At 51.2% G+C, this 25885-nt stretch overlaps 1 protein-coding gene and 1 long non-coding RNA gene across 6 annotated transcripts in view; one reads left to right on the top strand and one right to left on the bottom strand.

Moving 5' to 3' along the window:
- The window catches only part of CTBP2 (C-terminal binding protein 2), a 156310-nt gene extending 137431 nt beyond the window's left edge, over positions 1-18879 (bottom strand). Inside the window, exons 1-2 of one of the 5 annotated variants that reach the window (XM_078076996.1) lie at positions 18571-18879; positions 18057-18261 (exon numbers count right to left, since the gene is read on the bottom strand). In XM_078076996.1, coding sequence (XP_077933122.1) covers positions 18057-18261; positions 18571-18879 — 514 coding nt within the window. Of the gene's footprint in view, positions 1-3469; positions 3666-17592; positions 17679-18056; positions 18262-18570 lie in introns of those variants that run through there. The other 4 variants (XM_036103076.2, XM_036103079.2, XM_036103069.2 and 1 more) reach the window with 4 other exon arrangements.
- Positions 17959-19518, top strand: LOC144382527 (uncharacterized). The gene is made up of 2 exons (XR_013449565.1): positions 17959-18006; positions 18840-19518. It is a non-coding gene; the product is annotated as an uncharacterized LOC144382527 (long non-coding RNA).
- Positions 19519-25885: the final 6367 nt, after the last annotated feature.

Below are 25885 nucleotides of genomic sequence, written 5' to 3'. Positions count from 1 at the left end.
ACTGAGCACCAAACACCCTTCTGATAGCTCCCCCACCCCCCACATCCACCGAGTCCACAGCGGGTCCAGTCCCCCAGGCACCACGGCCATCGCTCTAAAATGCCATGTCTTGGGGCACCTGGGTGGCTCAGTTGTTAAGCATCTGCCTTCGGCTCAGGTCATGATCCCAGGGTCCTGGGACTGAGCCCCGCATCGGGCTCCCTGCTCAGCGGGGAGTCTGCTTCTCCCTCTCACTCTCCCTCCGTTCTCTCTAGCGCGCAAATAAATAAAATCTTTAAAAAAAAAAAAAAAAAAAAAAACATGTCTGGCCGTGGTGATCTGAACTCAGGGCCACCCCGCAACCCTCTGGGCCCTCTCTTTGCCTCTTCAGACCTAGAGTCCTTCCCACTCCCACACTTCATTCTCTCTACTCCAACATTAACTACTACTACTATAATAATAATAATAATAATAGTAATGCCCACATTGGAGATCTTCCTCCAGGCGCATGTCAAGGGCTTTCCATACATGAAGTCACTTTGCCCTCACAGATTCCCTGAGCACCCACCACCCCACTGTGAAGACACTCAGGCATAAGGAAGTGGGGTCACTTCCCAAGGACTTCACCAGGGGGGCAGGTGTCCTGGGACCCTAAGTGCACATCTGGAAGTTATGTTCCTAAGCTCTACACAGCACATCCTCAGTCATAGGAGAGCACCATGAATGTCTTTCAATTCCTCCAGCAGCTCGGCGTCCCTGACCCCTCAGCCCAGGGATGACCTACCGCCCACCCATGCCCTAGAGAAGCCCCCCGCGCCCATTCCAGCTCTTGCAAGGTCACCAGTGCATTGCTGAACTTCAGGATAAACCCTCCCTGCTCTCACCTGGAGGCTGGCGCGCAGTAGGAGCTCTATTTGCTCAAGAAGCAGATTTTTGTTCAACAGGCCATTTTCAGAAAAAGCAAATTCATCTCGGTGTCACTGCATAAATTTCCACAAATCAATCCAAATTGAGTTACTTTATCATAGAATGTAAAAATTTAAAACCCTATGCATAAAATATGATACATCTATTTTTATTTGATATACAAAATTATAAAGCTTTCCTAAATCTTTAAAGGTAGTTTTTCCAGTAATGCATAACTGCTTAATTGGGAAGTGTACAAAACATAATTACACTGCCTAACACTACAATATTGCTTATGGGAATATCTTCGTTCATGCATTCTGCTTTATTCTGTATTTAATCTCTATTAAGATGTCTATATGAAAACAGATAGGTACGCTAGTCTTCATAAACACCATAAATCATAAAGTCGTTTCTTTGCTAACCCAAGTCCAAAAGCAGCCCCCAAAGAAACTGCTAGGACCCAAAGGCTTCTACTTCTCGTATTTAAACAGAATTGTGGCCTCGGACATCTATCCCTGTGCCACTTGGCCAGGTAATGGTTAAGGTAATGGCTGGAATTTCTCTCACAGTAAATATCTCTGTGTGCAATTCAAAAGGTATCCCAAACTTCCCCCAGAAAGCCGTTACCCAAACCAGAAAGGGCCAAAAAGCTCAAGACCACAGTTAACAACCTCAGATCAAGGAGTAAGAAGCCCCTTAAATCACTCATCTGAGGACACCATGCATGCCCCCCCCTTCAAGCTCACCTTGACCCTAGCACCTGGAACTCACACAAAGGCTCCAGATTCTTCAAACTCGGTGGACGTCCCCACACCCCCACCCTGCCTTCAAATTTGTACACACACCCTCATCCTTAGAATTGGGTTATCTGGGGGCACCTGGGTGGCTCAGTCGTTAAGCGTCTGCCTTTGGCTCAGGTCATGATCCCAGGGTCCTGGGACTGAGCCCCGCATCGGGCTCCCTGCTCAGCGGGAAGCCTGCTTCTCCCTCCCCCACTCTCCCTGCTTGTGTTCCTGCTCTCACTATCTCTCTCTGTCAAATAAATAAAATCTATTAAAAAAAAAAAAAGAATTGGGTTATCTGAGGGGCGCCTGGGTGGTTCAGTCAGTTAAGCACCTGCCTTCAGCTCCAGTCATGAGCTCAGGGTCCCAGGATCGGGACTCCCAGCTCGGTGGGGAGTCTGCCCGTTCCTCTCCCTCGGCCCCTCCTCCCACTCAGGCACAGGTGTGCATGTGCACAGCGTGTGCTCTCTCTCCAATAAATACAATCTTTAAAAAAAAAAAAAGAATTGGGTTATCTGAATACAAAGCCACTCTTCAGACAGCTTGGTATTGGTGGAGAAGAGGCAGGTCAGAACCAGCTCCATCATTTATGAACCGTGAGCCCATCCACGTGGCTTGTGAGATCCCTCAGCGGATTCCGCAAGTGGGAGGTAACCACACCTCCTCACCGTCTCATTAGGGTTGTTACTAAAAAACAAAGTAAGCTCCTGTATGACAAGGTGTTTCTACAAACAGAATAAAGGTAAGCTGTCATCTATACGGAAACATAAGCTATCAGCCTCAGTGAAGCCTACTAATTAATAAATCCACTGATTAAGATAAAAAGGATCTGCCACAAAATGTGTTTACTTACATTTCTAAAACAGAAGGTGTTGTCCCCAAATCTGTGTTTGGCGACACAGGGAAATAATACCATCGGCTCAGAAGAGCTCCTGGAGGCTGACTTGTTCACTTGCAAAACGAGGCGGATGTGCCTGGTGCTGATCTCGTTCACGCTCACACCGGCCAGTGTGCAAGTCACCGACCCCGCCGCTGCACCCATCCTTGACTTGTGTGCCCAGATTTCCAAAGTGTGCTTCCCTAAAGTGACTTGTATTGTACTAAAATGTAATTTGTAAAACCAACTTCTCCCCTTGCCAACAGGCTGTGCCACTGAGCCCAGCCCCCCTCGGCGGACACTGCTGACCGGTCAGAAGAGAGTTCCATGTCAAGTGCATCTGAGTATGGAACCAGCTCCAATGTTAACGGGTACACGCAGAATTTCCCTCCTGTCCCTAGGAAAGCCTGGTGCTATTCTAAGGGGTGGAGAATCCCTCTTAAACCAAAAAAAAAAAAAAAAAAAAAAAAAATCAGACTAGGTTGGGCAGAAATCCATATTTCCATTTCCAAATCTATTCATTCAGATTTTGAGGGGGAGGGGGTTATTCAAGACATATAAAATCTTTCAATCATTTGTCGTGCCAAATGTTCAATAACTAGACTCAAGTGTATGGATGTGTGCTGGGGAGTGGTTTGTTGTTAAAGAAAGATAATCTGTGTGCAGTTGGCAGGTTCTGGGCTGGCTGCATTAAGAACCACCGGGAGGAGTTTGCTAAAAATATAGCTGTTCTAGCCCTACCTGGAGCTTCTTCCAAAGGTATGCTGGGTGGAGCTCTAGGAGACTTACTTCTGGCCAGGGGGCACCCCAGAGAAGCCCTGCTCCGGAGGCCACCCTCTTAAACCACCTGGGCACAGGCCCTCCCTGGGGACTGCATGAATCACTCATGTGAAAACCACCAAGCCCACAGCCAGCTTCTTACCGCTAAACACACGCACGGAATCCATGGGCTCCACTCATGGGGCAGGCCAGAGCAGGGCCTGGGGTGGGGGTGGGCTGAGGGCTGCTGGCAACTTGTGCTGACGCAGCAGGGCACAAAGGACCTCTCCGTGATCCCGGAAGGCCTCTAATTCCAGCTTGATGTTTTACAGGGATGTAGCAAGCCACGCAGCGCATCTCTTGAAAAAGGCAGAGGCAGAAGGGAACTTTAGTCGCACTTACTTTACCACCCACCACAGCTCCTGGTACTACCCATGGTTCCCACTCCTCTCAGACCATCACCACCACCACCACCACCAATGATGATGATGATGGTGGTCAAACCACCAGCTAATGTCTGAGCCCCTTCCCACGTGCATTAGCCTTTAGTTACTGTACACCACTCCCTAGGATCTGCAAATGTGGAAATATGACATTCTGGCCCCTGACCCCTGAGATGTCCTCACATTCCAGCACCGGCTGCCTTCCAAGGGCATTTTCAAGGACCATCTTGCTTTCCAAGGGAGATTTTTTTTTTTAATGGCATGAATTGAACCCAAAGAAACTGCTGGTCCATGAAATGACCAGCCCACCCTGAAGGCAACAAACTGTCCCTTCCACGGACCCCGGTAGGACATCTTCCCAGAACACAGTCCCCCCAGGCTGTGCCTCACCATTTCATGCTCTCGGGACCCTACTACTCGAACCTGGAGCCCAACACGAAATGCAGAGCAGGAACCCTGCCCCCGGGCAGTCATGTGCAGCCCCACCCGGCACCGGGCCCTAGTGGGCACCCAGTCGGTCCCCATGAGTGGATGACTGCCTGGGAGGAGATGAGCAAGTACCATCCTATTTCCAGGGCCAAGGGGCAGGAACACATGCAGCAAGCTGGTCACCCAGCTGGACCTGGGCCACTCACCAGAGCTGCTACGGACCAAGTGCCCACCACGTGCCAGGAAGGCAACCCCAACAAGCCATTCTCCAGGACGGGTACCAACCCTCCTACTGCCCGCTCGGGACCGGGAGATCGGATGGGAGCATGTGAAGGCGAATGCTGACAGGGAAGGGGGCTGACTAGTGCCTTCTCCTACACAAATTCCCCTCGGAATGTGGCCAGTCAGGCCCACCTGCACTGTGCTTCATCAGCTCTGTAGAGAAGGTGCAGAGCACTCAGTGGTGCTGAATTCAACACGGGGCTGGCTCTCCAGTGGACCCCACCTGTCCAGGGCAGCTGCAGCGGGGGGGACCCGAGCCCCCATGTGGGCCGTTCTCAGGCAGAGGACTACTCTTTCTTCCTTCTCTGGTAAGGGAAAGTAGCTCTTAAATAGAAAGTAAATATTTTACTGGGCATTTCTCAGAGTGACCTAATACAGAGTAGCATTCCAGTCTAAAAACAACCTGAGTGGTTTTTGGGTCATCATTTTGGCCCCAGGAATCATCGAGAAGATGGGTTGCTCCCTAACTTAACCAGCCACCACCCTTATATCCCTGTATTTTTTTTTTAACAGCACCAGGATTTGGATCTCCCACCCTCAAACACTATTCACTACACACCCATTTCACCTAGCACTTCACCAGGCTCCATGAAATTCACCCGTCCTTCGTGTGCAAAGGATAAAACCTCCCACCCATTGTGCGGCCATTCCCCTAGGACACAGCCCACCATCTGTGACTACCAAGCCCCATCTCAAAGCCCAGGGAGCCTTCTCTCCGGTCCCCCAACACCCAAGGGGAACCCCTCTTTCCACTGCTGAGGTCAGGATTCTCTGATCTCCACCCCGGCGGTGTGAGGGACACACAAGGAAACCTGCTCCAACAGGTACACAGCACCTCGAGGCAGAAGTGGATGATTTATTTGTCTACATTTTGTATTTTTAAAAATTTAACAAATACCTATGGTGTGTCAGGCCTGTTCCAAGCAGTTTATAATTCTGATCCTCATTTTTGATTCAGAAACGGTAAGTCCTCTCCGAGGCCTCAGTAAATCCCAAATGCAGTCAAGCAGCTTTCCCTGCCTCCTTTGCCACACACTCTCTCGAACCATCTGTCCCATCTGATCAGTCCGTATTTATCTTGTTGCCTTTCCTAAGGTCTTGAGGATGGGGTGGCTCTCCTTGGGCCCAGCATCAGTCTGGGAAGGATGACATTCACGACCTTTCTGTGGAACCTCTCCTCTCCCTCACGGGAAGTGAACAGGCAGAGAACACAGGTAACCCAGGGCTCCCAAGTGGGCTGCTGGGATGGCCCAGGGCAAAGCTTCTGGATCTGACCCTGGAGCCTGCCACGCCAAGTGATCACCAGGTTGTAAAACACCCCGGTTCAGGCAAGGCCAAAAAGTGGTCCCTGCACTGACCCCGCCCCCTCCCCCACTAACAAGAGAAACCAGACCCGACTCCTACCAGGCCCTCTCCCTCGGTTCCCCCAGCCTGCCCAGCCTGCCAGCCGCTGCCCCAGATGATGAAAGGAATCACAACAAAACAAAAGAAAAAACCCAACTTTTTAATCTCTCTTGTGGAGAAACATTTTAAAGAACTAGAGTTATACTTGCAAAGTGCGTTTCAAGTGGTTTTGCTGAGCTGGGGGGGGGGGGGGAGGCAGTTTCGAAGCTCTCACGCCCGTGTGACACACACAGTAAGAACACAACCCAAACAGGGGCCAGTCACAAGCCTCTTCCCTTTGTGCCCCTGGGACACAGGGGACTCAAATAAGGCAAGCTCACAATTATCACAAAGAAAACTCAAATCACGTGGAGCTGCTTCCTTTGCCCACGACTCGGAGCACATCTGGCCAGTTTAGGAAGGAAAAAAAATTACCCACGGTTCAAAGTCCTCCTTAAATACTCAGGAAGACATCATTACAGATAGAATTCCAACTTTAATTCTGAAATCTCCTGGCTTTTGTCAGCTGAAGCCACATTCTTAATCCCAGGCTTAGTTGAGAAATGAGAAGAAAGGATGTGTGTTTAAAAAAAAAAAAAATTCTCAGCCCTGACTGAAAAGCAACAAGCATCTTGGAAGAGCAGGAGAATAAACAGAACTCTGCACAGAGGCCAAGGCGGAGAAAAATCGGGTCTTAGGAAACCTGGTGTACTCACCACGGCACCAACACGGGCATGTGGGACACTAATCAGATGGCCCCTGTGTCCTGCTGGAGGGACTTGGATGCCAAGCTCAGGGGCCTTTGTGCAGAGCCAGGGAATCCTGAAACATGGAACGGGACAGAGACACACAGCTTCTACAGCGCAGATCTGAAGGCCGGTTCGGAGGCCACCCACGACCCCTGGCTCCCGTCAAGAACGTGCATGGTGGGGCCAGCCAGGAAAAGCGGACAAAGCTACAAGGGACATCGGAGCGTCATCTACGCAGAGAAGCCTGAAACCCCAGCCCCATCCACGCTCCAGGCAGTGTGGCCCGAAGCAGCTTCTCCCTTCTCCTGCCCCACCGAGGCGGCCGACCGAGCCCCACCACAGCCCCTCTTCTGTGGGGAGTGAAGCAGAATGGAGACCTGTTTGAAAACTGCACGGGGGACTTAAAATAGAAAGAATACAATCATTACCTAAACTAGAGCTGAGCCAGCACATCGGGGCTACAGTGACCAGCTGATCAAGAGACACCGCCCCTCCTGGCCTTTCCCCTCAGCCCTGCAGACCAGGCAGAATGCAATGACTGAGTGAGACCCCCCGAGCCGCCCCCAGCCCCACGGGGGGGGCCTTGGAGCCAGAGCAGCCATGTCGGGCATCTCCCAAACGCACACGTGTTCCCGAAAGGGTCAGGAGCACGGCAGGGCAGGAAGGAAATCTTGTCAGTAGAGGAAAGCCTGTTTTTCAGTAAAATCTTCACCTTGGGGGATCTTACCCTAAAGGAAGCCAAGGTCAGTGAGAGCTCTCGCGTCACCTGCCCTGGGTGCCTTTTAGGTGAGTTAATCACCCAGGCAGGCTCCTCTCCGGATTTCAGGACACACCCAACTTTGTGCCATTCCCTTTCAATTCTCTGATGGACTCTTTGAAAAGAAGGCTGCTCCTTTTGTTCAGGAGTATGATTTCAAATTCCTTGCTAAGGCCAACACAAACGCAGGGCAGCCACCCAAAGGAGGTTTACCCAGCGGAATCAAGTTTCTGGCTGGTTTTTACAGGAATGGTGCAAACAGACTATTCCAATCAGATGAAATCCTCCCCATCTTCCCAGTCTCTTCTCCCAGATGCCCCCATGTTGAACCCAGGAAGCAACTCCCGTTATAAGAGGTGCATCATGAGTCCTGTTGGAAAGTGTACAGCAGCCAGAGTGAGGGGAAAGGAGCGTCCCACCCACCACCTCCAGCCCCTCCCCAAGAAAGGGGCACACCCCAGGAAGAAGGGGGGCTGGTTTTGAAAAACTCTGAGATCACTAACCTAGACCACAAATTTGGAAATCTGAGTCTGATAAATGATACCTGGCCACTAAATCCAATGTTACCACCAAAAGAGCCTAAGCACTGTGAAAGAGGTGTGTGTGTGTGTGTGTGTGTGTGTGTGTGTGTGTGTGTGTGTGTGTGTGTGTGTTGGGAGCGGGTAGGGTGGTTGCATCAGACACCCAGATGGAAGCAAGGGAGAAAATGAGATCGAGAGCACAGAAGGGGTCTAATTTGGCTATCATTGCAAAGCCATCCCCAATTGTACCCAAGTCCCAACCAAAAGCCCAAAGTCTCAATCAATTACAGAGAAACCAGCTCAGGATGGACTGGGAACTAACTAGACTTCTGGCTCTCTTGGTTGCTTAACCTTCCTGACCCTCGGTTTCTTCACCGGTAAAACACCATCACTTCTACCAGGGAGAGGATCAGAGAGTAAATGAAGGAACACGACTGGAGAAACAGCACAGTGCCTGACTACTGAAGTCCTTCGGGATGTCTACTCTCTGCCTGGACAGTGAGTCCGTGATCCAGAGGGGCAGAACTCTCCCCATGCATCCAAGGGGGCCCCTGACTGCGAAGCCTGCCCGAGGCTTCTGATCAGGAGCCATGCTGTTCATTAACCCAAAAAGTGTAGGGAATTTAAAACAGGCCTTGTCCAGGAAACTATCTAGAAATTCCTCCCTGGCATTAGATTGTGAGATCCTAACAAAAGATCACTAATCAAAGGCGGAAATTAAAACAAGCCAGACTTCTCATAGCCCCATGTGATGTGGAAGTCAACCCGGGCCTGAGAAAGAGGATTGTTTCTGAGAAGCCCATCTGAATCCTGGGGAGAACGTGCCAGATTTGGGGTAAGCCTGGAATTCTCACTTCCCCTCTGCTCTCAGGGTGACAGGACAGGCTCCCAATGCAGGAGGAGTTCCTCCTCTGCCAAGGAATCCTGCCAGAACCCCACTGCCAACAGCCTGATCCGAATCCCAGCTCTGCCACTTGGGGCAAGGGGTGACAGGCAAGTCACCCAAGTGCCTCCGGCACCTGACATCACCCCACCTTACTGTGAAGATCAAATCCAAATACATCAAGTGTGGGAGTGACAAAGATACTAAGTAAATGCTCCATAAACCATAGCTATATTGTTAACAAAAATAAGAGTACTACTTAAAAGGCCTGGGGTAGATTTGAGTTTCAAATTAAGTCAGCCAGAACAGGAAGAATCAAACACACAAATTCTTCCAGCAAGGACAAGAGGGGTGCAAAGTGGAAAAGCCCTAGACCATCCTGGCTCTGCACTCACTGGCCCATCAGGAGCCACACTGTGACAAGCGCAGTAAGGTCACTTGTCCTGGACGTGGGTTCTGGGGAAGGCCTGGGTAGCCCTCGCTGCTTCCCGCAGCAATTGGCGCCGCGGGTAGCTGGCACGAGTAAGACGCCCAGACTGGATGCAAGAGGAGCGCGGCCCCAACACCGCCCAGGGGACCGGATGCCAAGCGGGCCAAGTCGTGAGGATGCGGCCGTTCACCGTTTCAGCGTCTCCGCCGCCATCGCGGATCAACGAACCTCCCTGTCCCCTCGGGGTGGGAGTGGGGGCAGAAAGGAGGTTGGGGGTTCCTGGAGCCTATGATCGCTGGGGGGTGGGGGTGCCTCAGGCACGGTCCAGCCAGGTACCTGGTTCAGCCCCGGGCCTCGGGCGCGGGTTCGGGACCCACCTGGGGTCCTGCGTCGTCTCGCGGCTCCTTCCCCGTCCCGCCCCGGGACCCGGAAGGGCGCGGAGGTCTCTGCGGGTGTGGGCGGCGTCCGGCCGGACCCCCGCCGCCCGGGGTCAGACCCCGCACAATGGCCTGTGGGAGGAAGGAGGAAGTGGGCACAGGGGGGCAGGGGCCATTTCTATCACCTCCAGAGGACTTCCCCACGGCGAGAAACGGCTGCTATTTACAAGTGAAAGGGCCAGCGCCAGAGGAGGGGCGCTTCCGGCGGTGTCAAGTGGGGGTGGGGGGCGAGGGGGGCACAGGTACGCGAGCCTCGGAGGGGGAGGGGCGGGGCCGCCAGGTACGCGGGCCTGCGGGGGGCGGAGCCCCAGGTGCGCGGGCCCGGAGGGGAGGGCGGGAGCCGGCAGGTCCGCGGGCCCCAGAGGTCAGGGGGTGCTGGCACCCCGGGAACCGCAGACGCCGGCAGGCCGGTCTTTCCAGCAGGGCGGGGCACCCCGGCCGTCCGGGCGCGCGCGGGGAAACGCGGCCAGACCCCGCCCCCTCCAGGTAGAGCGCGGCCAGGTGCGGCGGCCAGGTGCGGCGGCCAGGCTTCCCCCAAGGCCCAACTTTGCCTTCCCGGCATCAGAAGGTCAAGCAGGAGACCGGAAGTCGCCCTGTGGTCCGTCTGGGCGGAACGTGGGGGTTCCCGGGGCCCCCACACCCCCAGCGCGCTGCGGAAACCAGAGGCGGACACCAGCCTCTTTAGGAGTTGGGGGAGGTGATTCACTATTTCTGCGGCGGGCAAAATAGCAATTGCTCTGTTTACCTAGCCCGCAGGAGCTTCGCGAAAATTAATGACTGCGAAATGGTTTTAAGATCAAAAACATTCTGAGATTTTACGTGTAGGCACTTATATGTGCATACTGATATCTGTACAGAAAAAATACTCTTTATTCATTGCCCTCCTGGAGTGACTTCTAGCCCATAACCAGAAATCGCTGAGAAAAAGGAATAAGGTACATCTCTTGAGTGCTCCTGGGGAGAAATATCATTCCCACTTGGCATCCACCCTGGGCCTCCTGCTCCATCCCGTCCCTGAAGGGCAGATGGAGCAATCGGCCAGCGCTGCAGACCACAGCTCAAAGTCTGGAGAAGAGATAGAAAAAAACTTGAACAATATTTGTCACCGCCACTGGAAAGAAAATGCAGCGTTTCTCCCCAACCCCACCCAGTTCATTAGGAAAGTGTCCCCAAGTGAGGGCTGCCCTGGTGGTCTCCGGTGTTTGGAAAGCTTTGTCCCACCTAACCACACCTCACACAGCGGTCTGCCAAGCTCAGCCGGTGCTAGGAGCCCATGCAACCATCTGGCCCAGCAGCTTCTCCAGCAAAGCTTCCCTGATGTCACCAGGACTCCGTCCCTCCCAGCAAAGCAAGCCCATGTGACCAAGTGAGGCTGTTCCCCTCCAGGCAGAACATTCCCAGTCCCCTCAACCATTCCGGGACAGGGTGTCAAGAGCTCTCAAGAGCCCTCCCGCTGCTCACTGCTGGCTGGGCCTGGGAGCTGCAACTTACTGCAGGCTCTCCCACCATCCAAAAGAGCCACTGGGCACCGCCCCCACCCCCTCCCTAGCCCACCTGGGCCTGAACACGCAGATGACATACTGTGACTTTGTTTGCGCTTCTAGGCCTACCGCACTAAAAGACATCCATCAGCAAAAGAATAAAGTCCCAGACAGAGCACATTCAACAGGAAAGGTGCACAAACCCTTTCCCAGCCTCACACCCCCTACAGCAAAAGAATTTCACCTGCAGTTCCTCTTGTCCCCCTCCCACACCTGGGGCAGGAACACTATGAGCACTTCCAGGTCGACTGGGCCATCTAGGCCTCAACATTAGGTAGGCTTTTTAAGTTGCCATACTGGAGGGGAAAAAATCCCATTAGGCCAGAGGAGTTGACCTCTGCGGTCTTGGTCTACAGTTCCTTCCAAAGGAACTTCCTGGGACTCCTTGACTCCATAATGAAGTTTTTGTTTGTCCTGGGCTTGGACAGATTGCTGGAGGCCAGATTTCAGGCCTGGCTGGAGCACCGCAGTGAGTTTACAACCCCTTGGCTAGCCCCGATGCTGCAGAAAAGACCCGCTCGCCACCTAAGTTACACATCTTTTAAAAAGGCCCTTCCAGTCCCTGCCACTATGTAGGCTGGAATGAGAGACAGAAATATTGCCACTATTTCCAATCAATCTTCAAGCCAGTAACAGTGTCTTTCAAATCGTAATTAAGGGCTTATTTTAATGCAAAAAGCACATTTCTGCTGATCAATAGATTGCTTTTGAAGGGAGTTAAAGCAATAACACAAAAGAAGGTGCATTTTTTTTTTTTTTTTTGCATTTTAGAAGTGGGAAAGATTTTAAGAACCAAATGGATGAAGAGCACCACCCTCCCCCGCTTCACCACCATCCAGCCCCCCAGACTTTTTTGGACTCCCAGAAAACAACCACCAAAGACTAGCCCACCAAATTCAGACAACAACAGCTATTGGGGATTAACATCCTCTAAATACCACTGGGAAGAATGAGGCTCTGTTATTATCTAGAAGTCACAATTCCCCATAAAATCAAAGGCATCACTTGCCCCATGAATAAGAACCCAACCATTTTATCAGAAGTTTTGTGAACATTAAAAGCCAACTTTTGGCCACGATCTGTTAAATTTAGTTACAGAAACACTTAAATCAGATCATCTCTGAAACATTCACTCAAGGAGGGATAGGCTTGATACAGATGAAATGGTCAAGTGGCCCTCAAGTTCTAAACCAAGGGTACCTCGATAAAATCAGAACAGGCATCAGCCCCCAACGGTAGTCAATGTCTATACTGTTCCACTTAGGGTAGAGGGGCAAAAGAGAAAGGACACAGTAATGCCCGCCACTTGGAACTATAGAGTCGGCTCCGCTCTGGAACCTCAGTTCCCACATGGAAGCAGGAGGGCTCTGTGAATGGGGAGAAAGATGCATACAGAGGACTGTTTTCAAAAATGGCAGCAGCTGTCCAACCAAACATGAAAACCCAACAAATACTCACTTCAGCTCTACTTTCCCTAACACTACAAACAGATTAAAAACTACTTCAGCATAAGGAGTAATAAAAATAAACACAACAGCTTCTTGCGACTTGAAATTCCTCAATTTCTGGTAAGGGTTGAGTAGGATTTCTTAACATTGTGTTTTGGGGGGGGGGGGGGGAGTCTGCTTTTTACACTTTTCTTTGAAGAACCCTTCTCTCTGCTTTTAGAATCTTTACTCAAAAAAGCAGATTACTGAGAAGAGCGCACAAAGGTCCCTAGCAGTCCAAAAGGGACCACCTTCTAAGAAAACTCTGGAAAGGGAGTAGACCAGTGGCCCACATTGCCATGCCAGGCAAAGGCAGATAAATGTGCCTCTGGTTCCCATCCGACCGCAGCTCCTGAAGTTTCTGTGTTCTCGAGCAGTTGGAAGAATGAAGGCCAAACTGCCCCTTGGCTCCCATTGTCAACATTCCACACAAACAATGGCCAGGCTCTCTCCCTATTGTACATTCTGTATTCATTTGTGAGTCCCCCCCCCCCCCTTTTTTTTGCACAATGTGCAAAGTCCTTCTTTTCAGCAGGGAAGTCCTGAATGCCCAAGTGCAGCCATAAATTTAGGCTTTAAACATCGATAATGAGAGCTAAAAAGCAAACTGCAGATTCTGCCCCAACATTAATTTGTGAGGATCATTTGAATCACATTCATGGCTTTTGGATGCCATCCATTAAATCATGATCAAAAGAAACACTGAACACCTTGAAAATGGTTCTGAAGTTTTTAGCAATGATTAAGTATAATTTTCCAAATCCAGAGATAGGGCTTAAAAAAAAAAAAAAAAAAAAAACCTTTCATACATCTTCGATACATATTCCATCAAACACAGACTTGAAGAAAAAAATTAACTTCTCGAGCTCGTCCGTGGGGAGAAGCCTTGCGTTTTCCCTCCTTTCCCAGTGTGCTGTAACTTTAACTGCAGCAGTGTGAATTAGGACATGCTCACCAGCTGTAAGGGAGAAAACTGATATCTACCCAGGCAGTGTGGCCTCAGAGTGTATCCATTCCAGCATTTTCATGTGCCTACTAAAAGTTTTTCAGTAGTCCACGCGAGCATTCCTGAGCTAGCGATTCACGGGAAGATCTTGGAGGAAAAGGCACCCCGATATTTCACTATACCGAGTCACTTCTGCTAAGTCCAAGTACTTCTCTTCAAAGGGTTGGGCAAACTGCACTCCCATTTTTTTAATTACTACAAACCTGTGTTCCAGCCTCTGTGATGGAACTATCAGCCATGCACTGGAAATATTACCTGAGTTATGCCCTGCCCAACAGATAAATTTCCTCTCCTGATCATGTACTTTATGACTATATGTCTGTGGCCTGTATCAGGGACACGGGACACTTAGCCTGCTGCTTGTCACTGATAGAAAGATTATTCACAGAGGGACCCAGGCTGCACTCACATTATGATGACAGCCCTTCTATACTGAAATGACAGTGGTAAAAAAAATGACAACGGGGATGGGCCATTCCCCTTTAAATTTGTTCCATTTAGGGAAAGCCTTAAATGCAGAGGGTGTAACTGCATTCAACAGTGATTCACGAAGGAAAAGGACTTTTGGTAAATGGCAATCTGGTGCTAGATCTCAAAGGAGGGGTGTGCCTGAGATTTGGGCCCTTTTTGTTTTTAATCCGCGAGAATCTCAAGGATTTCAAGTGGTGTGAGCCATCCCGAGCTCCCTCTGCTTCAGTATTTTAAACAGTTCCCAACAATATCCTTTTCAAACCCCGGGCAGTGCTTGTTCAGTTCTGATTTTATACACTCATCATTTCCTGACCTTGTAGCTAGCTACGCCGAATGCTGCAAGAGATGCGGGTTGACTCTGTAGTTTTGTTTGTTCGTTGTTGTTGTGGCTGTGTTTCATCATCTCTCTTTAAAACACTTCCCAGACTTAGAGATGCAATTTCTTTGGGGGGGGGGTGGTGGTTTAAAAGTCAAGAGTAAAGTTATCGATTATTCCCTGAAAGGATAACTGATTGGCTAGTTAATGATTATACCGATAGCCAAGTTTTCCTGTTTCATCTTGTGTACACGACCAGATGAACAATGCCAAGGAAAGCAAACTCGACCCTTCCGGGGCAGGAACAGGTGTGCCCTGAGTCTTAAAAGGCCAAAATATCTCGCAAAGTATGTCACTGGTGTATTTTTACAATGCTAGTAGTGTTTGTTTTTAAGTAGCCAAACTTTTTTACTTTCTTAACCTTAAGAAGACACACTTTGCAAATATTTCTTCTTTGAGTTGATGACTAAGTCCCAGAATAAGTTGCAACTTGTGCCTAGCAAAGAAATACATTTTAGGGACAAAGAAGTTTTTTAGAAAAATCAGAGTTAAGAAAAGGTAATTCACCCTGCCCCTCCCCCAGGAGAACACCCTTTCAAGGGTCAGTTTCAAAAGATCCCAAGTGAAGTCATAAATAACACAGGGCTTGGAGCTCAAACTGCAGAGCCACACCACCCTCCACTCAGCCTTATTAAGGTACAGTTAGAAATGAGGGAGACAACATACCCACCCCCCCAGCCTTATCTTCCCAAACAGTAAAAAGGATTAAACCAAAAAGCACCTTGTCAGGTTCAAAACGAGTTCTAAAGCCAAGATTTTAAAATTCCCTCTAATAACTGCTTTGTACAGGGACAAACTGGGGTCCCCTACCCCTGAGGCACAGAAAAACCAATCAGTGCCATAAATTCCCTTTGCCTTCAACCCTCACTCCCTTGTACTGGGGGCAGAGTGGGGGGAGGGGGTGACCTGACATCAACACTTACACTAAACCCCTCAACGCTCTACAGAAATATGCTGGCTTATTTCCTTTGTTTGGTCCTGTTATACTTGATCAAGTGTGAACGATTAAACTGGCTTCATTAAAGGCAAGTGCATTCACGGCTAACATACAACTTCAATGGCAACTGTAAGCATATTTTGCAAGAAGGAGGGTCTGCTTTTTTGCTTGAAACCTACCATCTCATTAACTTTTCTTTGGGGGGCAATAAAAAGGGCACCAGGGTTTTTTTGTTTTTTTTTTTTTACAGGAGAGTGTCACTGTGGTTCAGAGATCTGATGGCAGACAAAAGGATTTTTAGTGTTTCAACTCTAGGATATAGTCCCTGTTACTTAAAAAAAAAAAAAGAAAAGAAATTGTTTCAATATTAAAGCTGCTCTGACTTAAAGTGTTTAATTAGCATTTTGAATATCACTTTATAATTGCTGTAAGAAGTACTCTTTGAAATCAAATGATTATAAAAACAAGATCCTTTAAAGTACCATTACTTCAAAATGTAAAGGATTTATTTAAAAATTTTTTCAAAACACTGGAATTCTCCTAAGTACAAGAAAACTAACTAGTTCTACTGTGAGAGCCCTAGAGGCAGAACAGCAGTCTCAGGTACTGAACACGAGGTAATTTTAAAACTGTCTTTGAACCCAAGCACCTAGTAGAGAACCTTCTTTGAAAAAGTAGTAGGAGAGTTTAATATATTTCGCCAAAGTCGGGAGGCAGAACCACTTTGTAAACTAACCAAAATATACGTCCCCTCCAAATTATCCATGTCAGATAAAAATATACCAGTCTCTAGAATATCCAACAGAATTGCAAATAAGGCACTTAGCATTTTAAATTCCCAATGCATATTTATAGAATACAATTCTCTTGTCTACCCTTCAAGCCACTCATATCTGACTCTCGAAGAACTTAACCTGATCTCCAATCTTTGGAGAAAAAAGGTGGGAAAAAAATCCAGAGAGATCTGTTTACCCTGGATAGGGCAAGTGAGTCCGGCATGACGACGTAGGCCACCGCAAGGACGCAGAGTGAGCGGGGCTTTCTACGAAAAATTCCTCCTTTCCCCTGTAAAATACTAAACATGGGGACCCCTGGAGCCAGCTGCTGCTTGGGGCTGCCTCCGGAAAAAGTACTCGGGGTCGGCGGGGGGGGGCCACCCCACACACTCGCGCGCACACGCACACTCAGGGTCCGTGACCATCCGCCGCGGCCGAGAGCGAGCCACCGGAGGGTGTGTGTGCGCGTGTGTGTCTCGCCGCGGCCGGCGGTGACCGCGCCGAGCTCCCGGGCCCGCGGCCTCCGAGCACCAGGACGCTGCGTGGGCTGCGGGCAAGCAGCTACGCCGCGGGGCCTCCCGCCGGAGAAAGGCCCCGGCGCGCCCGGCTCCCGCGCGCCTCTGCCCAACTTGCCCCGGAGCGCTGGGCAGAGCGGGAGGGAGAGAAAGAAAGGCGCTTCCCTTCGGCCTCGCGGGTCAGTCCTACGCCGCAGAGGACGAGGAGGAAGAGGCGACCGCGGCGGCCCGGCTGTCGCTACGCCGCGCCGGGTCCCCGCCGCCCGGGGCGCGCCCTCGCCAGCCCCTCCTGCGAAACTTTTTCTTTTTGGTTCGCCCCACCCGAAAAGTGCAGCCCGGGAGGGGGAGGCGGGCAGACCGGGTTCGCGGCGGCGGCGGCGGGCGAGGAGGAAGTGGTGCCCGCGGGAGCGCGGACGGGCAGAGGAAATGCCCGGCCCGCTGGGCCCCCGCCCGCGCCCGCCGCCCGGCCAGCCCCGGGCCCCCGCCCCGCTGCGACTTTGGCGGGCCCAGCCCGGCGCGGCAGTGGTGGCGGCGGCGGCAGATGTGGCCCGGGCTGCCCGGAGGAGCCAACAATGCGGGGCCGGCAAAACAAAAGGGTTCCACTTCGCCTCCTTTCCCTTCTTTCACTTGCGCTCCCGGGGCGCCGCGCGGGATCCCCGGCCAGCAGGGGCCGCTCCCCTGGGGGCCCTGAGCCGCGCGCGCCCCGGTTTCCCCGCGGACCCCCGCTCTCCCCCCACCCCCGCCCCGCAAGCCTAAGGCCCCGCGCGCTCGGACTCCCGGTCCCGGGGGATCCGGCCGTATTGTCCCCGCGGCGCGCCGCGCGCTCGGCCTGGGTCGCGGGCGGCCCCCGCGCGCGCACCCACCGGCCTCGGGGAGCAGGAGCCGGGGGCGCCTAGGAAACCGTCGCCGAGACGCCGCCGCCGCCGCTGCCCTCCGGACGCCGCCGCGCTCGGGATTTCTTTTTTCTTTTTTTTTTTTTTTTTTTTACCAATCCTGATGGGAAGGAAGGTGACCGCCTACTTCGCATTCATCAACTCTCATCACAACAACAAAAATCCTGGCACAAACGGCAACCGGCGGGCGCGATCGGCGGCGGGGGGCGGCAGGCAAGGACCTCCAGGCCGGCTCCCACCCCCGGGCGCCAAGCGGGGACACGGGGGCGCAGACCAAAGATGTCCTCGGATGCCGGCTCCGTGTCCTTCGCCCTCCTCCTCCCCCCCAACACGGCGAGTGGCGCAGTGAGGCGCGGGCGCGGCGCCCCCAGCCCGCGGCCGCAGGTGAGGCGGGGGCGGCAGCGGCCCCAGCCCTCCCCCGGGGCCCCTCTTACCTCGTCCCGGGCCGCCGGCGTCCACGGCGAAGGGCGCCCACCCGGGAGGCGGTGGCGGCGGCGGCGGCTCCCGCCCCTCCCACCCCACCCGGCGGCGGTGGCGGTGGCGGCGGCTGTGCGGCCCCCCCTCAGCGCGGCATGGCTCCCGGCTCGGTCCCTCGCTCCTCGGGCCGCCGCCGGCTTCTCTGGGCCGCTCCCGGGCCACCTTAAAATGACACACGCACACAGGGACACACACACAAAAACTTAATCTCTCCAGCTCCCCGCCCCTCCCCCTCCCGCCCTTCCCTCCCCTCCCTGTCTCTCCCCTCCCCTCCCCACCCTACCCCTCCCCTTCCCTTCCTCCTCCTCCCCTCGCCGCCGAGCCTCTTCCTACTTCCCCACCCACCCCACCCCCTTCCTCCGCCCACCCGGCTCCCGATCCTCCCCACCCCAGTCCCAGCCCCGCGCCGGCTGGCCGGGAGGGGGCTGCGCTGGGGGTCCCCGGCCCGCGCTCGCCCCGCGCCGCGCTCACCCCCAAGAGGATGCTAATTGCAACTTGGATCGGGGGAGGGAGCGTCCTGGATGCCTTGCGCCTCCCGGCTATTTGCTCTTCTTTATTTGTTTTCTCCTCCGGGGAAGGAGGCGGAAAACGGAGAGAAAGGGAAAGGGAAAGAAGCGGCGCCGGCCGCGTCGCCCGGTGCCCGCCGGCTGCGCAGGAGCGAGGCGGGAGGCGAGGTGAGGGTCGCCGCTCGCTCACTCCTCGCTCCTTTTTTTTTTTTTTTTTTTTTTTTTTGGGTAAAGGCGGGGTCTCTCTTTGCAAACCAATGACACAACCCCACATGGGCCGGCCTCGCCCCCTACAGATACTCCTCACTACAAATCGGCTCTCTCGGGGGATTAGTGGCTCCGCGAAAGTGCACACAGGCGCGGCTGGCGGGCGAGGGGGCCGGGCGCGGCGGGCACTCCCCGGCCCGGCCCCGCCCGGGAGGCCCTCGCGAAGAACTGGGGCCTCGGCGGCGGGGGCGGGGGTCCCGCTACAGCGGCCGGGACTCGGGCCCTCCCTTCGCTCCCCTTCTTCCTCCGCCCCTTCCACGTGGGGCCCCGGGCGGCCGGCCACGTGGGGGGACGCGAGCCCAGGCCGGCCTGGGCGCAGCGCCCCGGGGTGGCCCTGGCCCCATCGGGCCCCCGCCTGGCCCGCGGCGCCGACCTGCCCCCTTCCCGGCCCCGCGGCTCCAACTTCCTCCTGGGCCGCGCGCCGGCTGCTTCTGCCTTCTCGGGCCCGCGGGGTCAGGCGCGGGCCGGCCACAGGGGGCACTTGCGCTCCCCAAATCCGGATCCGGGAGACGGTGCCCGCGCCTTGCCGGAGACGCGGCGATGGCTGTGGGTGCGCGGGAGGGGCCCTGTGTGCTGGAACTTGCAGCGGTTGTGTTCCCTACAAGAAGCAAAACATTTTTTACACATTAAAAAAAAAAAAAATGTTCCTTCCTGTTGCCTGGATCTCGCCGGGGCTATTTTTAAAAGCCTTGCTTTGGGTGGGAGCTCCCGGCCTCGCGGGACGGAGACGCGCGGCGGCCTGGGGGGCCCGAGAGTAGGGGTCCTGGGCTTGCGCGGCGCCCCGACGCCGCGAGGTTACAGTCTGGACACCAAAGCTAGGGATCAGGCCGCGCGCTGGCCGCACCTGGATTAAATTCAGTGCCCGTGACCTGAGGCGTTGGAGCCCTGTTTGCGAAGGGAGTCGGCGGCCAAGGATTGGGAAGGCTCTTCCCCCTGCGCCCCAGAGCCCCTCGAACTCCTCTCACTTCCCCGAGGTCGCCGCGCGCCGTCCAAGAGCCCCGTGGAGGTTGAACGGAGCCCCCAGTGTCGATGTTTTAAAACTATATTGAGATGTTACGAACTGGATTGAGATGTTGAGCAGGAAAGGCATGAGGAGGGGCGTGAGGTCGGGCCTTTGCAGGCCGCAGGCATGACCATTCTGGAAGCCCAGACGCTCGGTTTGGACTCCGGCGTCCCGGCAGGGCACCACACCCCACGGAGCCGAGAAAACGTCAGGTAGGGCCTGGAGGCCAGAGGAAGGGCCGCGGAGCCGCGGAACCCTTCCTGCATCCCGAAGGAAGCTGCTCTGGGCCTGTCCGTCTATTCACATTTTTTAAAAACTCCTGCTCCGGCCCGCAGCAGGGGAGAGGTGCTCACTGCTGGTTTGCTAAAGTGCACCCAGACGTGGCAAGTGCGGCCGGCCTTGGGGGGGGGGGGGGGCGCTTGACTTCTAATGATTCATCATCAAACAGTAGGTTTTAAAACTCGATGGAAGACCTCCCACAGTGATGGCCCAGGCATTTCACACCCGCTAGCTCAGTAACTAAGATGTTTATCACACGGCCTAAATAGGCCGGGCCAGCCCAGCTACGTGGCTCTTGGGTCTGTGGTTCAGTCGGAAAAACTCCCAGACGTGCCCTCCCAGTTGTCTCCATCTTCTGGCGACCCCAAATCGTCACAAACATCGTCAGGGCCCTCCTCCCCTCAGCAGTGTTGCCTCAAGGTCATGGGGCCTAGGATAGTTCTGGGCGATTGGACCCGCCCACCCCCAGGCTACTGGGCTGCTAGCAGGTGGTTTTGTTTCTTAGGCATAAACTGTAAATGACCGTAACTAAAGCACAAATGCTTCCTTATTTCACAGATGATCATTGGTTCTGAGTGGCCATCTCTTCTCTCCCAGAAACCACAAAAAGTCAGCTGGTTTTTCCTATCACTTGTTCGTTTTCTTGTCTAACAGGAATGCGATTAATTTAGGAATTCAACCTCACTCTTCTTGTTTGGAGAGTGTTTAAAAAGAAGGCATCCTCAGAGACAAAAATTATTTTTCATTTCAATTTGACACCCTGTATTTTAAAATATTAAACCCATTTAACCCCAGCATGTGAATTATTTCAAACTCCAATTGTTTTTTTAATGTTCCAAAAAACAAACCAAAAACCCAGCCCAATTCAAAAATGGGCAAAGACTTGAACAGACATTTTTTTTATTTTTAAGATTTTATTTGTCAGAGAGAGACAAACAGGGGGAGTGGCCGGCAGAGGGAGAAGCCAGCTCCCAAATGAACAAGGAGCCCCAATGGGGGACTCAGTCCCAGGACCCCGGGATCATGACCTGAGCCAAAGGCAGATACTTAACCAACTGAGCCACCCAGGCATTCCTTGAACAGACATTTCTTAAAGGAAGATATACAAACGCCCAATGAGCACATGAAAAGATGCTCAGCATCACTAATCATCTGGGAAATGCTAATCAAAACCACAGTATATACCACTTCACGTCCATAGGGATGGCTATTATAAACCATAATAACAAGTGTTGGTAAAGATGTGGAGAAATGAGCAAACATATGCACTGCTGGCAGGAACGTAAATTGGTGTGCGCACTATGGAAAACAGTGTGGTAGTTTCTCAAAAAGTAACGCAGATTTACTATATGATCCAGTAATTCCAATTTTAGGTGTTTCCCCAAAAGAATGAAAAGGTCTCAAAAAAAATTGGGGGCGCCTGGGTGGCTCAGTCGTTAAGCGTCTGCCTTTGGCTCAGGTCATGATCCCAGGGTCCTGGGATCGAGCCCCGCATTGGGCTCCCTGCTCCGCGGGAAGCCTGCTTCTCCCTCTCCCGCTCCCCCTGCTTGTGTTCCCTCTCTCGCTGTGTCTCTCTCTGCCAAATAAATAAATAAATTCTTAAAAAAAAAAAAAAATTGAACACCAATGTTCATAGAATTATTCACAATAGCCAAAAGGTGTGAATAACTCAAATGTCCATCCAAGAATGAATGGATAAACAAAATATGGATATATATGTGAAATGGAATATTATTCAGTCTTCAAAAGGAATGAAGTTCTGATACCTGCTCTCATAGGGATGAACCTTGAGGACATTATGCTAAGGGAAATAAACCAGAGGACAAAAGGACAAATATTATATTATGCCACTTATACGAGCTATCTAGAATAGGCAAATTCACAGAGACAGTAGAATGGAGATTACCAAGGGCTGAGGGGAGGGAGAGAGGGGAGTTATTGTATAATGGGCACAGAGTTTCTGTTTGGAGTGCTGAAAAAGTTCTAGAAATGGTGATGGCGGTGGGTTATGAAACATTGTGAATGTGCTTAAAGCCACAGAACTGTACATTTAAAAATAGATAAAATGATAAATTTTATGTTATATACATTATACCACAATATTTTTTAAATGTTGCAAACTAGCTTTTGTCTTACAAACCTCTTGGTTTATTTTTATTACTAGGCATAAAGGTATTTTTCAGTAAGAAGAAAACATTAAGATACAGAGAAAATATTTTAAGTACATTTCAGTTAATTTACAGAATAAATGCTATTTACCAATTTTTATTTCTCTGTGTTAGCATTGTAGAATATCATACTGAAACGTTAATTTTCCAGTAATCTCCATGATCTCTTCCCATCTAATCCTGTTTAATCGTCAGGTTCAACTTCTGGTGTTCCAACATGGATTTTGACAGATATAAAAAAGAAGAGTCATAAAAATAACAATAGTAGGGGCGCCTCGGTGGCTCAGTCATTAAGCGTCTGCCTTCAGCTCAGGTCATGATCCCAGGGTCCTGGGATGGAGCCCCACATCGGGCTCCCTGCTCCGCGGGAAGCCTGCTTCTCCCTCTCCCGCTCCCCCTGCTTGTGTTCCCTCTCTCGCTGTGTCTCTCTCTGTCAAATAAATAAATAAAATCTTAAAAAAACAAAACAAAACAATAGTAGCAACAAATGTTTCTCCATGGCTCACTAGGGTGCCTGGCACTGGGCTAAGCCATGGACATGCATCTTTAATCCTCATAGCAGACCCTTACAAGAGATACTAGTATTATTCCCATCTTACAGATGAAGGAAACTGAGCTTCAAAGACTTACTGACTTCCCCAAGGTCACACTGCTGGGGAGTGAGGAGGTAGGCTTGGACCCCTGTCTGCCTGATTTTGACCACTCTTCTCCCCCATTTCAAGAAGGGCTTCTATTTACATAGATACACATTCATTAGCATGGACTCAGAAAAGGTGAAGTTAGTTACTTTTGTTTTTTTTTAATATTTTATTTATTTGTCAGAGAGAGAGAGAGAGAGCACAAGCAGGGGGAGTGGCAGGCAGAGCAGGCAGAGGGAGATGCAGACTCCCCGCTGAACAAGGGGCCTGATGTGGGACTTGATCTCAGGACCCTGGGATCATGACCTGAGCCGAAGGTGGACGCTTAACCGACTGAGCCACCCAGGCGTCCCAGTTAGTTACTTTTGAAACATTAAAGATGCATCTTATTTGAATGGTTTTGTTTGTTTTGTTTACTAATGTGACTGCAATCTAATCTTTAGAGGGGGGTTAAAAAAAAAAAAAAAAGGAAAGCCCAAAAATTAAATGCATTGTCACACACTGGTCACAAAATAAAAAGAAGAAGATGGGTAGTAGATTTTAAGGCTCCTGAGAATCAGTTTCAGAACAACAAAAAAAGCTGTGATCTAGAAAGTAGACAATGAACTTTTGATTACTGAGAATAAGGCTTCCACATAGTACTTTCATACTGAGGAAGAAGAATTAATATAGAGTTCAAAAGGTTACATCTAACACTATTTTTTTCCTTGTAGAAGAGCTGGAATCACTTTTTCCTGGTGGTCTGAGCTAAAGAGAAAAACCCAATCACTGGGAATGCTTCATTTGTTCAGGTGATCTCATTAACCAAGCTTCCAAAGTGGGAGGAGTTTGAAATGCACACACTTCTCAGGCATGTAGAGAGGAAGCTTTTTCTTTGTTCTGGGGAACTCATTTGCCTAGGAGCCTCCATTCCCACTTGATGTTGCCAAAGAAAGGTAACTTGGTGTCTTCTGGTTGGATTCTGCTTCTTCTGGGTTAACCAGCTCTTTGGGTTCACGGGTCTCTTTTGATGCATAAAGTTCAAACTCCTTATCAAAGTGATTTCTCCCCTGTTCGGGGAGTCTCTTCCTTTCGGGGCACTCAAATTTGGGTTTCAGATGGGGGGTGTTTTCCAACCCTAAGGCTCTGGGGGAGGGGTCCTAGCTCTCTAGATGAGGGAGCTGGCCCCGGGGAGCCCCAGTGGTGCAGTGCGAGAGCTGGTATAACTGTTATAGCTCTCAGCACAGACAGGGCAGGAACGTTATTCCTGGGGCCATAACCACTCTCCTCCTGTTGTAGGCCTGGTACAGCCCATTCTCTGAGATGCTGCCAGTGTCCTCCACAGCATACTCCCCAACCCCTCCCACAGGGCCATCTGCCCCATGGATACACAGGACTTCTTAACTTTCAGGTGCTTTCTGCGTCCTCCAGGAAGCCATGGGTTCCGTCCTACCACAGGCCATCAGTCCACTTCCTTCAGCCACCCTCTCCTCCACCCTTGCCACTACACACTCACACACACACACTCACACACACACAAGGAGTCTGGGGCAGGCAGGAAGAGCTGGTTCAGATTCTCCCTTAACCCATGGGAGTTTCTGGATCTCTGCTCTGCACTCCTTCAAAAGAAAATAAAGTTCATCTCTCTTGAAGAATTAATGGTTTGCTTTTTTTTTTTTTTTTTTAAGATTTTATTTGAGAGAGAGAGAGAGAGAACGCGCTGTGGGGAGGGGCAGAGGGAGAGGGAGGCTGGGCAGGGAGGCTGACTTGGGACTCAATCCCAAGACCCTGAGATCATGACCTGAGCCGAAGGCAGACGCTTAACCGACTTAGCCACCCAGGAGCCCCTAATGGTTTGCTTTTAACAGATAATTAAAACAGTGTAAATCATCATGATTCCTTTTTGCCTTGGCTCATAGGAAGCTCAAAGTCAAAATGTAATGCCCAAGGATACCAAGCAGCCTATTGTCATGTTCCAGGAAATATCTCCCTTCCTCTATGAAAAGGGATTCTGAACTTGCTGTGGAAGAGGGGTGTTGTTGGAAGAGGCATCTTAAATATTTTCATATAATTTTATATCTGGAAAACAATTGTTCTGATAATACAAATTATGGGCAATAAAGCTGAGTAAAATCTTCTTGCTTGGTGATGATAGACAACACAAGAAGCGCTTCCTGCCCTTCAGAAAACGGGACTGAGAAACGGTTGGAAGGAGTTTCTGATTTTTATTTTGACTTGCTGGTTATTAATTGGAGGGTTGTATACCTGTTTTTACTATAACCACCTAACGTACTTTTTTTGTAAGTTGGTGGGAAATGATTAATAAATACTACAAAACCCCCAACCATATTGACATCCCTGGTTTAGGGCAAAGGATTCTTTTTTTTTTTTTTTTTTAGGAGTGAAATGGCACAGAGAGGGCAAGAATTGCCCTCAGTGACTATTATCACATTTCATAACCATGAACTTATGTGCTGGTTTGATGTGTTGTATAGGGCCTGGACCATAGAAGGTGCTTAGTTAAGTATTTCATGGGTGGATGGATGGATGGGCAGATGGATGGATGACTCAGTGAATGTATTTCAAGACACCTGAGCTTTACAAAAATCATATATGCAAACTGAGAAGAGAATCAAATAATTTTAACTGGACATATTAGTATTAGGTAGGATTTGAGGTTATCTTTAAAGATTTTATATCTTTTGTTACATTTTTTTTTAAAGATTTATTTATCTGAGAATGAGAGAGAGCAGGGTGGGGTGGGGCGGGAGGTGGAGAGGAGCAGAGGGAGAGGGAGAGAGAAACCCAAGCCAACTCTTGTTCAGAGCATGGAGCCCAATGTGGGGCTCAATCTCATGACCCCGAGATCACAACCCTGAGATAGTGACCTGAGCCAAAACCAAGAGACGGTCGCTCAACCTACTGCGTCACCCAGGTGCAACCTTG

Source organism: Halichoerus grypus, chromosome 7, assembly GCF_964656455.1.
Source record: "Halichoerus grypus chromosome 7, mHalGry1.hap1.1, whole genome shotgun sequence".
Lineage (NCBI taxonomy): Eukaryota > Metazoa > Chordata > Mammalia > Carnivora > Phocidae > Halichoerus > Halichoerus grypus.
Note: the sequence above shows the minus strand (reverse complement) of the source record. Positions and strands in the feature narration are given on the sequence as shown.